General features: G+C 37.1%; 2 protein-coding genes across 9 annotated transcripts; one reads left to right on the plus strand and one right to left on the minus strand.

The window, feature by feature from the left end:
- Positions 1 to 810: 810 nt before the first annotated feature.
- LOC111273694 (uncharacterized) lies at positions 811 to 3,845 on the minus strand. 4 transcript variants are annotated; one of them, XM_022855572.2, is made up of 4 exons: positions 3,660 to 3,845; positions 2,720 to 2,931; positions 2,216 to 2,427; positions 811 to 1,541 (listed from the first exon to the last, which is right to left on the minus strand). In XM_022855572.2, the coding sequence occupies exons 1-4, from the start codon at positions 3,828 to 3,830 to the stop codon at positions 1,159 to 1,161; spliced, it is 978 nt and encodes a 325-aa protein (XP_022711307.1). In that variant the 5' UTR covers positions 3,831 to 3,845; the 3' UTR covers positions 811 to 1,158. The 4 variants fall into 4 exon arrangements, with proteins under 4 accessions (XP_022711307.1, XP_022711306.1, XP_022711305.1 ...); XM_022855571.2 differs by having other exon boundaries at positions 811 to 1,544; XM_022855570.2 differs by having other exon boundaries at positions 2,084 to 2,427.
- Positions 3,846 to 4,006: 161 nt separating this feature from the next.
- LOC111273691 (uncharacterized) lies at positions 4,007 to 15,778 on the plus strand. 5 transcript variants are annotated; one of them, XM_022855561.2, is made up of 9 exons: positions 4,007 to 4,145; positions 7,995 to 8,280; positions 8,944 to 9,309; positions 11,120 to 11,515; positions 11,954 to 12,085; positions 12,709 to 12,839; positions 13,237 to 13,341; positions 13,554 to 13,769; positions 14,509 to 15,778. In XM_022855561.2, exons 3-9 carry the CDS (start codon positions 8,961 to 8,963, stop codon positions 14,872 to 14,874), a joined length of 1,695 nt encoding a protein of 564 aa, XP_022711296.1. In that variant the 5' UTR covers positions 4,007 to 4,145; positions 7,995 to 8,280; positions 8,944 to 8,960; the 3' UTR covers positions 14,875 to 15,778. The 5 variants fall into 5 exon arrangements, with proteins under 5 accessions (XP_022711296.1, XP_022711297.1, XP_022711298.1 ...); XM_022855560.2 differs by lacking the exon at positions 4,007 to 4,145 and adding an exon at positions 7,367 to 7,796; XM_022855562.2 differs by lacking the exon at positions 4,007 to 4,145 and having other exon boundaries at positions 7,366 to 8,181.
- The last annotated feature ends 855 nt before the right edge of the window (positions 15,779 to 16,633 follow it).

Consider the following 16,633-nt stretch of genomic DNA (forward strand, 5'->3'; position numbering starts at 1 on the left):
CTACGGAGAATGAAAAGCAATTTAAATAGCAATCTATCTTTTTTCACAAACTATTTCAGCCTCTTAAAGAGCCTCAACATGGGATTATGGTGGAACATGAAAGTAAGTCGAAAAATTGAAAAAATAATTGATGACGGGGCGACAAACGGCTTTGGCTGATTTGGTCGAGCGAGTCAGGTCAGTAACAAAGAAAACAGTAATTATTATGCCTAATCCTTGCATTATCGCATGACAACTACCATGCAACACGCCCCGAATGATACAGCCATGCAAACCAGCAGAGTATTAATCTAAAGTAATTCAGCCTACAACTACATTATTCTGCATCCTTTACGATCAAGGCAGGGTTCGAAGAAATTCTTAGTTGCTTCTACCCTTGCACTATCGTGTACGATCTACAGTTCGTTCTCAGATAACTGCTTCATAGCGGTAAATGTAATGAACTGAATTGCACTGTTTTTAACCACATTTTGTTTCCATCTAAGTTTGATATTGATGAAGCTATATTTCCCGAAAGTTTGGTTTTATATATAATCTGTACACATATTTGCGTACTATCCTACTAATCCTAGACACACGTCTGCTAGAATGCCTAACGGCGATACCGGACATAAAACATAGACCTTCCTGGAACAAACCTGCACAAGGGCTTTCTAGACTAGATCTATAAAGTTATCTAAATGCTCATCAAATCTGTCTTCTTTATTTTACGGTTAGTACTCTATTCTCTGGTAGCTCCGCACGCAAAGTGTCTTGGATTAGACACGTCACTGAAACCATTACACATTGCTCCGTGACATACAAATCAAGTTTTCATTTATACAAATCAGACTAGATTTTATTTCACACTCATTGTCTTGTTGTATTATATGTTACAGCTCCTTTCATTGTAATGTGTTTTATACTGCCGTTAACAAAGAATAAAACAAACTCAAAACTTTAAATGTCAAGTTGCATACGTTGTGTCGTTTTTGTCATATTGTTTCTTTATAACAAGGTTTTATAGGTAGTATACAAATATACCTAGATCATCGGAAACTTATAATGGAAATGCTAGTAGCGTCCGACATTTTTATCAGTGTAATACGCTGATTCTATATATGTTCTGTGTTCAGCAGAGTATATTACGAAGCAAATTCGATAAACCACGTTCTAAGCTTACGCATCATCAGTAAGCAATCGGTAAACAGTGTCCTCTTTCACGTTTTCCGGGACGGTTGAAATAGATGTCCCACTTCCTTCAGTCATAATACTCCTCTCGGTGGTGCTCTCTTCCTGGGAGGTCTGTGTTCCCACAAAAGTAGAAGTGGACACTCCTTCTCCAGTCAGTACAGTCGAAAAGACGCTGCGTGGCTCGACGCTGACACTCGTTGGTGTTATCCCATAGGTTTTTTGATTCTCGTGCAATCCGCTTTCCGTGGTCACAGGCTTGGAATTGCTGTTTTGTTGTTGGACCGTCACAACTGCTGGCGTTGAAATGGCGGGTTCCGCTTGTCCGGCAGATTGAGGCTTTGCAGTACTAACATCGGCCACAGAAGGTCCTGCTAGAGCAGTAACCAGATTCAAGATTCAACTAACCATTGTAACTAATAAAATGAAAATATTTTCAAGAAGCCTGTGCAGTAACTATTCTTTAAAGTATAGAAGATGAAAAACTAACGAGATCTTTTTCATCTTTGCATAGCGCTGGACCTCCTCAGCACAAGTATTCCAGTCGAAAGCAAAGGAAATTCTTGATGAAAAAAACAACGTAAACATCGGCAACATTAACGCTTATTACTTATTTAGTACTCGTTTATAGACCAAATAAAAGGTACTGCTGCTAGTATTAAGTAGAATTCCTGATCAAGTAACGTACAGTGTACCATACATTGTATTTCATCTTAGGTCCGGCTATTCGAAACCGAGTTTCACTCGATCCAAGCATGATTTGTTTAGTTCAAGATACTTTAATTTTTAAATAATTTTAGTCTCGTCTGAACTAAGCTCAACCACATAATAGTACCTTTTTTAATAACAGGCACTGTATCGAAACAAAGTATTGAATTCAATCCACCGCGGTTATTACAGAAGATATTCTCACCATTGGTTCCGCTTATATTACTGTTGTTACCGCTCCTATGGGAATTGTGGTGCAGGAATAGCACGGTGTTTCGTGCCGGTTGGAAACTGAATGGCATTAAAATACTGCTGAGTCCAGCTTGCGGTGGAATACCTCCTTGTATCGGATGTTGTTGCTGCTGATGATGGTGCAGACGGTGCGGGCTAAATAGAACTTCGTTGAAGTTCCTTAGAGCATCCGTGAGCGTATCATGCTTTGCCTTGAGGAAGCCCTCGATGTTACGCAATTCTTGTACCGAACGTCGACTCGGGAATTTTCCATGTTCTTCATTTGCAGCTCTTTTCTGTCGGGTCAGCGTAAGCATCCTACATACGCAGTCAAGTGTTTTTCCAAGTTGTCATTTTACGCCTAATAATGTCACTGAGTAATATCTACTCTAACAAAGTATGATAAAAGAAAGGTTCCATTTCAATCCTTCCGGTTTGAAGGACCTCCACACGGGTAATTCAAAACACACAGTTTTTGCCGTGTTCCCTACTAGGCTAAGTCTTTCGTACTTCACTTAGATAAGAAATCATGACTCTTGAATGCCGGTACAAAAAATACGAATAGTATACGAATAGGAAAAAGCGATTCAATCATTTTAGCACTACAGACCTAGCAATGTCGGTTTTAAGGTCGGTCGCAGACTGAATTTGGTTAGTTGAAGACATCGTGACTTCGGTCGTCAAATTTACATCGGGGAATGACCTTGTAAATTGGCGCCTTAGCCAAGGAAAAATTGTTAAGAATTCAACTACGGAGCGCTTCGATAAAGAGCGACTCTTCTCGTAGGGTTGCACATTCAAGGAGCCGTCCCCAAACACGGCCTGGGAATTAGACAAAAATTACAATGTTTAGACGCAGCATTTGAACCCTGCAAACCTTCCATAATAATAAAGTTACCTTAATTTATATATACTAAGTTAAATAAAAAAAAATTCGAGAACTAAACAATCGTCTTTTAGAGTTGTATGCTTCATTTATTTTGACATCACTTACACGCACTCCAATGCCATAGCTGTGCCTAAGATCTCGATTTCTTTTCTGTGCTGCCATTAAATTACTCGAACCATTATGATATTTATCGACAACCTATTGACAATATATTAGCATCCAGTATAACACAACATAATTTCTCAGAAAAAGGTCTTCAGGTCACAAATGGTATTTGCCTGTATGTTTTACATACGAATTCCCAACTTCAATGTTAAGCCTCAACCCTTTTCATGATATTCCATTTAAGCTCAAACACTTCTAAGTTTATCGACAGTAATCAATCAGAAGTTTAAGTTTCACGGTTCCATCCATTTGTTGAGATAAAGGGACAACCGAAACTAGTAGTAAATGAAGAGCACTATCTCCTGATGACTAGCACAAATCTAATAGTAACCATTGCTAATGGAATCAATCAAACACCGCACACGTTTATGACTAAGATAATTGTAAGCTATACAAGACATCTGTTCTAATCCATTCACAAATGTTGTATAAACGGAGAAATGCTTCCACACATTGTATATATTGATATTTTGGTAGATAAGTAACGATAGCTTACCTGGGCGGTACAAGCTAAACAAGCCAGTACAGCGACGGCCAAGACCAACTTCCCTGGGATCTTCATGATGCACTCTGACCGGTGAACAGATCGAGCGCGACTAGTCTGGCATCTAGCGAAGACGTTTGGCGTTGCATCCGTATTGTAGCAGGAATAGGGACGGAACGTCATGTGGCAAGCAGGTGTGAGCGTGCTCTGCACGTTTTAGTTCACTTACGTTTGTGTGCTAAAGAAGTATGACAGAGTACATGATTTCATCAAAGTATATCATCCTAAATTGTAGGTGCTTCATTGTTTACACAAAGCAAAATTTCCCAAAAGATACCACACAAAAATGTCAATTAAGTTGAATATGCAGGTGTACGCTAAGTATACTATTGGAAGGTGCTTCGACAAGATGATGGCCTGTTCCTCTTGATCTCAGATACGTATACGAGCAGCTAATGTCTTGGAAAATAAGGATAAATTGCAAGAGAACTAATAAGTGTAAGAACTAATAAGATGTGAAATCGGGGTTAACGATCTGCTTACAAACAACAATATGGTCATTTTTTGAGTTGTATTATCTGTTAAAGGATACAACGTATTTTATAAACTCCCTAAAGAAACATGACTACTTTGTTTTATGTTGCAAGAGTCCAAAAAGCTAAAGAGAAAAGACAAATTTCTTGTTCGACTAGACACTGATACCTATTTCTGTCATGCTGAAAATCCTAAGATTGATTGACAGTGAAATCCTAAATAATAGTCTTCTCCAAAAATATTCAATAACTTATACTCATTAAAAAATTGAGGTGCATGCGCAAACCGGCTAGATGTTTCAGGAAGTTTTAATAAATCATTTTCTTTGTCTAAAAAGGATAAAGAGTAATATCCATTTTCTAACAGTAATTAATCAGCCATTAAAAATATAAACATGCTTTTTCGACTTAACAGTAACCTGTGAGCAATCTGGCTATTTGCGGTTGCATATGTTAAACAATTTGCCCCAAAGTCAGGTTCGAGATTCGAATCTGATAGAGCTTCTATCTACTCTGAAACAAGTAACTAAGTTGGAAATAAGTCTATACAAAAGATCATGTTTAAATCGTTATGAATTTTCAAACGGCATAGCCGCCACAACAGTATCAAATATAAACGAACGAATTTGGTTAACTATAGCCAGAACACAATTTCAATAACTCAAATACATGGTTGAATAAAAAAAGAACCAATGCTCTTTCTACAAATGATCATTACGTACCCCTCTGCAAGTTGGAGAGCGACTGGTGGACTTTGTAACGTGCTTTATTTAAATATTATCTTAATAACATATTGTCTCAATTACGCAAATCCTTTCAGTATATGCATTATATATTATAACGAGTAATTACATTTTTATTAATCAGTGTTCTTCTCTACTTTATGCAGTTGCTCTTGATTATCGTTGCACTAATGATGCATTAGTGACTACTAAAGTGACAAGCCTCGATCTAATTACATAGAGGTTAGGAATTTTTTACTTAGCCTGAAAGGTGCCAGCAACATGTTTGTTCTATAGGTTGTGATTTCTCTAAGGATTTCGCGTAATAAGTCACAGCCTGTTTACTTAAAAATGCAATGCCTTAAATCCTTACGTGGCTAGGGAAGTTGTCATGTAAAGAGTAGGCTGGAAGGTTTTTACCGAAATAAAGCAGTGCCAATGAAGCAATTTTCTGATTCCTATCTCTAAACCTACCTTTACTGCCTATTATGAAAATTCAGATACCCAATACGGGTTATTTGATGAGCTACTTCGTATTGTTTTAAAGCGATATTAATGTTGTTTGTGTTTCTTGTTTGTAGTGCTATAAATAGAAGTTTTGTAATGAAACTCGAAGTCCATCTTATATTGTGGTGCCCGCCTGGCTTGCTACACGATGATAAATCATGAAAAACAAACTAGATGTAGGTAGAGGGAATAAAAAAATCATATAAGAGATCAATATATAATGTAATAAATGTTTAAAGTCTAAACTGCATGCCGACTGAGCATAATGTAAACGTTTTTATAAATGTTATGTAAAAACGAAACAACACTAAGACAGTATTAGGACGTTCGAAAATCTTGAATGCGCTCGACAGCTTTCTTGATTTCGAAATTTGCTCCGCAGTTTCATTATTACCGCAAGTTCAGCAGAAACCGTTATAGCATGATTACTCGGCGTATTAAACGAAAATGAAACATAGTAGAAAAATATTTATTAAAAATATTTTCTGTCTAAAAAAGCTGACCTTTTTCTACCTCCATATAACGTTTCTTGTTATGTTTGTTGTATAATTGTTTCGAAATGCTCTCACCTAAGTTCCGGTATGATAACTGAAATCGGCAACTCTACTCATAATTAACCAAAAGGATAGCAATGCATAATGCAATGATCAACGTTGCATGATTTTTAGGTTGAAAGTGGTAATAAAATTTAAAAGTTCCCTTCCGACCATTTTTGGCGTGATAAATGACGGGCCTCTAACAAATTCTAGAAAGTACTCCAAATACTTTGAAACAATAGAAAATCAGAAATACATTTTAAAGTTTGAAAGAGTTGTACTTTTTTAACGGTTTATATTATTTCAAAAATGATTAAACTAACTTTGTCAGTTTTCATTATGAAGATTATGGTCAAGCGGTTAATTTCGAAAGATATCTGTCTCTACTTTTCTTATGTATACACAATGCGCTTTATATAAAAACGGATTTATATTATGTTTTCGCAAGCTAAGGTAGATAAAGTAAAAAAGAAAAGCTAGATAAAGAGCCGTATCTCTTGCCACGTCGCAAACAAGTGATTCCAAAATGGCTAAATCTATACGTAGTACCGTCCACCATACTATCGACGCCGTTTGTAACTACTACTGTAGTGCTATATAAAACAGGAGGCCATTAACAGAATGTTTGACCAAATAAGGTATGTCAAAGTCATTACCAACGGAACGAAGAAATTATAAGTGAACACATATGCAATATATCATTAGGAGTAAAAAAAAAAGGAGGGACCTAAGTTGTGGCAATCCAACGGTATATGGCAAATGGCCATCGGGTTGAGGCACGCATTACTGCGACCGTTGTAACAACACGTAGCATAAACTGAAATAACATTTTTTACTAATCTGAATCAAATCTGGAGAGCCTAAAAATAAAGTTACGATACCTACAAATACATCTGCGAAGAAATAAAAGCATAGATACACTTATCTGGTCTGGGAAAAAAATAATTGCGACAGAAAGCGTGTTTATACCCGTACTAATGCTGAAATATGACGAAGCATTTCAATTCATAATACATAGATAAAAACAGCTTTAAGTTGCCCTGCAACTTGTTTGATGTAAATCGCTATGTTTGTTTAATGACAAATTCATGCTACGAACATAAGAAGGAACAGACGGGGCGTAACAATCGAACTAGCATCTTATTTCATGTTCTGAAGCCACTGGCAAGTTCTCTTGAGACAATCTTCAGGATTACCGATACCTTCCAATATTGTCACAAAGCCTTGCATTAATTCTAGTTGAGATAACTGATCAATCGTAACGGGGTTGTACAAGGAGATTTTACACCCATCCAATCATATTTTTAAATTAAAATTTCCTACATTTGGCCCTCTGATATCTTATGTTCAAAGGATAAAAAATTCTATTACAGTGCAGATGACTTTTAGTTCACACGTGCCATATTATGGATCCATCGCAATCGGCAAAGATAAGTAGACTTTTTATCTATTTTATCTGTATTATGCCTTTGGCTACAATGATTAAAATCGACTTGTGACTTTTGCACTGGACAATGAAGCATGCAATACAGGGTGGTTGGCAAATCTATAAAATCAAGTAGCTATACTATTAGTGGATAAGGTGATAAACCTAAGAAGGTTTTCTGATTTAGTTTAAACGACTATTTTTGCTAGCATTTACAGTGCAGAGACCACGCAAAGTTAGAATCTATTTAGCTTTTGCTCTTAACCAGTCTGCTTTCTAAGTCGTCTTTCTATCAAAAGCGAATGTTAAACTTGGCACCCAGTTCGTAGCAGACTGTAACGGCGCGCTGTGTTTGTAAACAATTAACAAAAACATTGGCTTACCGGCCAACAAGAAAGCACACTCTTAGTGCAGCTCAGTATAAGGTGGAACATTAGAAGACTATCTTATAAGCCTAAAAGTGCAATTCATTTACTAATAAGAGCTCTATAGTCTACTTAATTATCTGAATAGGGGTCAGTTGGCAAAGTGCAAACGCTAGTTACTTGGCAGTGGATTTAAGTGTGTGTCGAACTCTGGCAGTTCGTGAAGTGTTCATGGTTCGTGATTTTTATTATTTTCAGACCGATGTTAATGGATACTGCTACTTGAAAAGGTTTATTTATTGACAAGATCGGACAGCAACGATTTTTGAGTTGAAGCACTGTTCTGGGTTTGCTATGAAAGGGGTTTAGTCGCCTTTCCAACCCACGAGGCGACTTCATGCTTCTGCATTTTGAGAATGCACTGAGGTTTCGAGATAAGCCATCGGTATGAGGCTTTTGGCCATACAGCAAGCAGTATATCGCCAAATATTATCAGCGTATAAATATTGAGTGATATAACAACAAAGAGTTTTATACGAAAAAGGTAATAAATGCACTTTACATTGTTTTGATATCTTCCCTGCATCACTCCCATTCCGTGACTTTTCAGCGCATTAAACAATAATCTGTCTTTAATTGTAATAAATTAGACTAGACTACAGTGGTCTGTTAATAGGCTATTTAATAAATAGGTATTTTATTTGTGAATTTACAAAGCAAGCAGGTTTGTTTGAGATGCTAAGTGGTTAGTTGCTTAGATGGATTAGACTTTTTATTTGAACTGAATGCTAGATCTTGAATATTCTCTATATGAGATACTCTAAGTTGTTAAAAATATATTATGTAATTTTGTATTTTTAGAAGAATAAAGGTTAATCGATTGATTTTGAGATTTTTTTCAAATTATTACTCACAAGTCATTATTATGACTAACCAGTGAAGTAAAAATCGTGTTCTGTTTATTGGCAACCTTAAAAGCAAGTCAAATACGCCCTTTCGTTGTTCAGTTATTCAATGTACCAACTACGTCTGGTGAACGTTAGTTTCATTATTTGTCTGAGACGAAATGCCTATGCGGAAGTTTGGTTCCATCAAAAAAACTGTTCCTGTTGTCATGTAGGAAAAGTGAATATGAAATGAATAAAAAAAATACTGATGATTTCTATCTCAATGCGCACGTCTACATCAATTTGATTCTTTTTTTTAGCAATCTTAGTGTGCACAATGTCAGCTCCGACATCGCCCGTAAAACGTGTCTCCTCTCGCACACCGAAGTTATCGGCAAAGATGATTGCTCTTGAAGAGGAAGTCAGTCTTAAACGAAGAAAAACTCTTGAAGCGGCAAAATCAGCACCACCAGTGACAGCAGCTGCAGGTGGCACAGTAATAACGACAACAGGTCATAACCAGCAGCAGCTGCCGACTGCATCAACAGCCGCAATCAGTGAAACAGACAGCACTATTGCTGTTGTTGCTGTCGCTTCTGGCATTAAGAATAATTCTACATCTGCGACGACCACAGGACAACCAATATATTCGACTCCTGCTGCACCATCGAAGCAGAAGGCTAAAGGTATTATTATGAGACACGATTCAATCTTAACATTTCAGGTGGGACAAATTAAGTTATTCTGTATCGAATAAGATAATAATTATAATGAACGAGCCCATGTATTTAAAATCATATTATCGAAATGTACCGTAAGTAATGGCAGATGTTTCATCTAGCAAGACACACGGAGTTATATTAGTAACGACTTCATTTATTATGTATTTGCTAGCACTTCTCAAAACTCTTTCCTATTTCTCAACCAATTCTTTTGTTTCTTATCGCCAGATATTTTGTTGTCTGGTGTTGAAGAGCTCGTACAGCCAGGTTTATAAGATCCCTTTCATTATCAAATGTACGGTTACTAATTTGCTAGTGATTCACTAGAGAAAATGGTAATCCATGGCGTGAGCTCTGGAGAATATGGTGGGTGCAGAGGGTCTTCCACTCAACTCTCTCAACAGGGTGGCCTCCACAGTTGTCGTCATATACGGTCCGGCATGTTTGCTAAGAAGAAGAACTGCTCCGTTTATCGCACGTTTTTTGTTTGATAGCCTCGTTCAACCAATACTACTGGATCAAGTACAAATCCTTGTAACTGTCATGCTTTTGTCAATTATTTCGGCGTCGCATCAAACAAACCATGATTTTTTTGGATGAAGATCTGACTTGATCTTAGGCTTGGGCGCATGTCCCGAAACTGCATATTCTTTTATTTACTTTATATCGAAGGGCAGATATTTCTTTTCGTTATCGGCAACAAATTTATGCACAAATCTGTTATTATGGCTGCGTATTGTTCGGTGCCGGGCAAAATGTTGATAGACAATAAGAAGCCATGTTGACTCATGCTCCGCAACCGATCTATAGGGCTCCTAAATTTTAAGTAAATCTCAAAGATCCAAAGTGCTTGTTAATAGTTCTGTAACTGCAGTACATTTTCTTGCGCAGTTCGCGAATTGTCTGTATGCAGTCTTCTTTAAAAAAGTCATCGGGCCGCTTCCATTGACCTTAAATTGGGATCAGGGCGGAGTATATTTTCCTGTTCCGAGGTGACATTAATAAATTTTAAATAAAACACTTTCGAATAGCCCTCTCAGGTACTGTATGAGGCACGCAAATATCCTACCTTGTTTCAGAAGCTTTTCAATTTCCGCAAAAGGCAAAATGGGGTAGCTGATAAAAATTTACTTTGTTTTACCTGGGAACTTCATCCTTAAAACCTGAGCTTAACGTAAAGTTCCGTTCATTGCGCAATAAAATTACAACAAATTCAGGAAGGAAAGGGCTGTTTTGAGTGGTGTATAGAAATAAACAAAGGGTAGAGAGGTAAAAACAAACATTAAAAACAAACGGCCATTATTTATGTTTTTATCTAATATGTGGGCAATCGCATACAGCTGCACCTTATTGGTTAAAGTGAACTCGTAAAAGAGGAGCATAATCGTGTCGTAGGGTGGTGTTAACTCAGGTTTTATTCTTTATACGAATAACTGACGCTGTCAGGAAATGACATCTATTTTTGTAGATTTGTACGACATTTGTTTTAATTTAAAAATAAAAAGGTATGTTAGCCTAAACAAACTTTAGTTTTCTAAAATAGTCAGCTGTTATCAAATGACCAAATTTATATCTCAAGTCGAGAAGCGGTGAAAAGGTCATGATGGTGTGTAGTAATTGTAAAAATCGATCTTAGGAATACGGATGACGAAAATCGTAAAGATTTATTGAAGTGTAAACTCAGGATTTATAATCGGATTGAGTAAGACTTGTCTAGGCAAACCATGTTCTATTGATCCACATAAATTGCTTCACAATTTGACAATAATTTTAGGCGGTACATGCAGTTCAAGTCAATCAAACAGCGCTCGAAACCGAAAACGCAAGTCTGGATCAAGTTCGGTTAAATCTGCCGGCAATAGCCCACGTAAAAATAGTAAAAATTCCAGCGCGAATTTAGTTCCGCCGAACGTTGGGACTTCACCACAGCACGTACCAATACTTCCTGCCACTTTAGATCTTCCTTCTGAAAAAGAAGCTCCCAATCAAACGGCCCAGCAAGTTGCCCTTATTCGTGGTGCAATGGGCACCACTGGTCGGGGCGCGGTTTCCGCAAAATCTGTAGGGTCAACTCAGCCCGTGGACCGTTGTGCGCCTAGCTGTAGCAGCGGTAGCGGGGGAATGTACGAGGAAAGTGAGCTGGACGTCACCCAATTCACTACCGATGGAGGTGAAGTCTTATTTCTTAAATTTATAAGCAGGAGATTTTCGATTTCCATTAAAACCGAAAATAGATATTAAGCTATTTTTAGTATAATTTAAATCAAAACATTTGTCGACAGTCAGAAAAATTATATCTAAATCAAATCAAACGTTTCTCAAAAGGTATAATTGATTACAAGACTCGACTTAATTAGAAAAATTTCTGGGATACTGGATATGTCATTACCAGTTTAGACACCTTACTAAAGCGTCTGATTCGGTTTGTTATGTGTCTCATTTACAAAATGTCCTTTGTTAAGTGGCAAGGATATATAAAGAAGGCCAGGAATAAGCAACCGACACATTTCAATAATAGTATGCATACATATCACTTGCCTTAATTTGTACTTATATATACTTACATTAAATGACTTTATCTCTCAATTATGCTATCATTATTTTTTAGGTGGCGGCGGCTGCAGTTCGTCGCAACAGCTTCTTCTAGTAGATGATACTTCAGAGTCAACGATTTCGATGATGTCACTGGGTGTCACCTCGGGATCTTCCGGACTTCCTGCCGCTCCTGTGAACCGCGCAGGTGAAGCATTTAATACTTCGCTAAGTCATTATTATGCCTTTGTTCTTAGTAACGTAATTATATACGAATATATATATACGCTTATATACGAATGCTATGTATGTTCACACTCCGGCTTTTTACAATGTCCTTAAAGTGGGTCCATATATTTGAAACGTAAGGTACTGAAAAACAAAACAGGCAACTTCTGAATGCAGTCTGCTTGATCGAAATTATTATTTGTTATTAGAATACGGAAGAACGTTTTCGATCGTATGGAATCGATGGAATCCTTACCTCACGATAATTACTATATCTACTTAACTGAAACGTAATGAAAAGGTCTACCAATCTAAATAATCATAATTACGTGGTTATTTTTTGCGAATAGCCGGCGTCTACTGTTGCTTCAGAGTAGCAAAATTAGCATTGCAAATATGTACTTTCGGAAAGATTCGTTTGTTAATTTTGGGTACCCTTAGTTATTCTCGTGACTGAAGAAACGTAACCTTTTTATTAGGAATTTTTATATCATGGGTATGCGAAAATCAACATAAACTAATTACCACATTCTGAAGCGTGGCATTAGTAACTAGATTACATATGTATGTGTCTGACCTCATGATGCCCCTGTTCATGTGAAGGTGGTGGTGGAAAGGAGTCGAAAAAGAAAAAATCGGGTACTGGTGGAAAAAAACTACAGGAAAACAATGCAAGTGAAGACGAGGCCGAGGAAAAGTGGCTTATGGCAATTGAAGCCGGAAAACTAGAGGAGGTACGAGTATGCATATCTGCTTTAAATGTAATGTTTAGACATAGGTAGGCCTGCTCCAATCGACCAACACAGGCTTTTATTAGCCTTATATTATAATTAAATGGAATTTATTACGATTGCTAATGATCTGAAGGCGACAGGTAAGAGTTGCAAAAAAGCATGCGGAAGCCTGGTTCAAACTTCGATTAACCTTGTATTTGTTAGCAATGACTAATGCGCCAATGTGTTTTGCGGAGAGCTATATAACTATATGATACTACCCAACAAACTAGGGCAAACTGCACCCATACCGGTTGGTAACAACTAACTAACACACACCAAATAAGCTTTGCAGAAAATGAATAAACGGGTTTTGTCATGAATTCTAATCGAGGATATTTAATTTGTGTTAATTCAGGATGCGGAACTTCGATCAATGAAAGACCCGGCGTTGATGACTGCACGACAGCGTGCTGTGGTTGAAGCCAAGCAGGCTCGAGTAGAATACCTCCAGCACATTCAGGCAAGTATTGAGTTACAGTAGTCAGGATTGAGGACTATATAATAGTCTACGTAGAACAAATGAATCAAACCTTTTATACCAGTTTTGTCTTTCTTTACTACAAAACAGGCTCACATCGTGCTGTAAAGCTCTTTGTTAAGATTAGTTAGCACCGTCGCATTGTGTTCGAACACACATTTTATCACAGTGATTTCCAATTGATTGCATTATAGGCATTACACGAAGCCTGGAAAGACCAGGCAGCAGCAGAACAACTTAGCTCGGAAGTTTTGGAGAAGAGAGCTCAGAAAGCTGCTAAAAGGAGGCAACTGGCAGAGGAAAAACGTGATAAAGAAAAAAAGGATACAATTAAAAGACTGCTCAAAAAGGCCGATTCGCGGCAAAAAACGAAAAAGCTGCAGCGGAGTAAAGCGCAGATGGTTGCCAAGGTACATATCTATAGATATGTTAACATTCACTATCATCTAATTTCAGGTTTACAAGAACGTAAGATCATAGTTGACTTGTAGTACCGATATTTTCGGTATGACCATATGAGTCACCACTGCTCAAATCGTGTTTCTAACCTCATTCATCTTGAGCCATGGCAACAAGTACTTTATATATCGAGCTGTTCCAGGATAACTGGGTTAATGGTATTTTATATGTCGACATTTCTTCAGTTCATTTTTTCTTTTTAATTACAATGGATGTTAAAAATAACGTATCCAAAAAAAAAGTTATTTCGTTTATTGGCTTACTCTGAATGCTGGAAACTTTTGAACATGCGTGGCCTACAAAAACAATATCTTTGCTATTGCTTCAATTGAAAAAACTTCCATTAATGACCTTTTTGATTTGGTTAGTCGCCAGAACTGTATAAAGAGACATCCGTTCTTCAACAAGATCACCTTGCGCTATTTTTCGTCACCCCAGGGCTTTTTTTGGCAAATTTGGCGATTTGAGTCAAGCCGCAATTTGCCTTCATTGCTTCACTAGATCCAAAAAAAATCTTTAATTCAAAAGAACAAAAGCCAAATGCTGTCAGATACTGCTCATTTCTTCTCACTCTCACGCACGATCCTTGCCAAATAAATTAATTCAAAATATAAATAGTGCAGTAAACGCAGAGCGGTCCAGATAATAGACGCATCAAATTACAAAGCTATTTGTGTACTTTTTTTGAAGGTGTGCTATCGATATACCTACGAGGGAATGACAGTCAGCTTTCCTGTTGAAACCCCTCCAGCTTCATTGGGAATCGATGTCACTTCTAAAAGGGCTCAATATCCCACTCCGGTACTGTGCTCCAATGTTGGCTGTGCCAATCTCAAAAAGTATCAGTGCAGTTCGAATGGTCTACCTGTTTGCAGTTTGCAGTGCTATCGTCAAGTGTCTCTTGTGCCGCCTTTGGCTCAGCTGCTCGAGTCAGCGGCTGCTGGTTCTCAGGCGGGGACACCAACAGCAGATGGCCCCACAAAACCTGCAGCCAGTCATGCATATTCCAAAGGAGACACTGCTGCGACTACAGTGGCGCCTACTGAAACTGTTTAGTTCTAATGTGTTATCAGAATTTTCACTTTATGATTGCGTTACAAAACAGTTTGAAATCACAGGAAATTGACTAATGAACATTAGGTTGGCATGCTACCACCATTTAGGGTTGGTCATATTGGCTCCTTATTCATATTGGCTTCAAAGGGTAACATACATATTTTTCCTTTAAGATACCTCTTACCATAATAAAAGGCCATGTTTGCCTCGCTCTATGTCCCTCCGTGTTGCATCTTAGTGGTACAATTATTTGTCTAATTCGTTTAACTGCGGCTAAAATGCAATACCACCTATTATGTCACGATCTAATGTAAAAATATTATAATCATTACGGGCCTTGCTTTGTTTAACATTGTATTTAAATTAATGAGCCAATATTATGTGCATTGCTTTCCGGTTTCGACATTGCCCTACGCATTCAATATTATATTTAACAAGTGAAACAAATGATCAACAGTTCTTTTTAACTGATCTCTGATTTTATAGTTTAGAGAGTGACGGATATATTGAGGTCACAGTAAACAAACAACGTTAGTAAAACCAAACTCCTTTTGTAATATATGGTCGAACTGCAACAGGGCAACAACGTGGTACGCAGACTATATTAGTTGACAGGTAACGCAAAATAACTTTCGGCAAATAGTAGACAAGCAAGATCGTCGAGATTTACATAAAAAGGATTTAAAATCATATATAGGAAGCATTGAGCTGCACTGCATTTGTATTATATATTGTAATATATCAACTGAAAACCCGTACAATAAGAGTTTTCTGTATAGTAATTACGATGAAATTAAGTTAAATTTGTCGTTGTCTGCTCATGGAAAGACTGAGAAATACCCGTAGCAGATAAATCGAATTTTATGTGATGCGAGCTAGTCCAATAAAGCGATTCATTCTGGAAGTGTGTCAATTGATTTCCAATATCGTAGAGCGCATTTAATGGCGTAAAAAGAGACAAAAGAAAAAGCTGATTGGGTAAAGCGTAAGTTTACATTTAAAAAAAAAGGTATGTTTAAGTGCTAAAAGTTTTCCTTGACATGCCTCTTGCATACCTTCTTAGATAATTTAAGATCGAATTGCCGTTAATGTTTCTTCGACATTGCATGGTTTTTGTGTTCTATATTTCTTAGTGAATGTAGGTTATTTCAAACCTCCGCCGGAAAAATACGGTTTGTACACGAACATTGTTCGAATTGCTTCCTTACAGTTTAGTCGAGGCAAAAATTCCTTTTTCCGTCCTATTCATGATTATTTGAAGATTTTTAGTCTAAGTGTTCCTCTGAGCCAGTTTCGAAATTTCATGAAACATTCATCGTAGAAAAATACACTGAACTCGCATTATGTTCCACTATCAAATGACATTCAAAGAAAAAGAGAATCAAGATTTAACGTAGATGATACGCTATTGATAAGAGAAAACGAACACCGTAAGGTTCTGTTAATTCTTTACAAAGTTGTTTTGCCATGCTGATTTTTACCTTTTTAAAAATCATATTCTTTGTGTATTACCTTTAAACTATATATCTCATCTACATAGTATTCATTTTTATAACTCTCTTCAGTGATAAAAAAAATTAGTGTAACAGTTATGGGCCTACTCATTACTATTTAACTACTTTTCTGCATCACTCCAGTGCGAAATTTTCCGCTAACACTTATTATGTGCTATGTCAATTCTTACTGATTTGGTATTTATATATATGACTTTAACACTTTCTTTATATGAAATTTACAGTGAAATTCATGTAAAAGTCTA

This window comes from Varroa jacobsoni, unplaced genomic scaffold, assembly GCF_002532875.2.
Source record: "Varroa jacobsoni isolate VJ856 unplaced genomic scaffold, vjacob_1.0 scaffold_215, whole genome shotgun sequence".
NCBI lineage: Eukaryota > Metazoa > Arthropoda > Arachnida > Mesostigmata > Varroidae > Varroa > Varroa jacobsoni.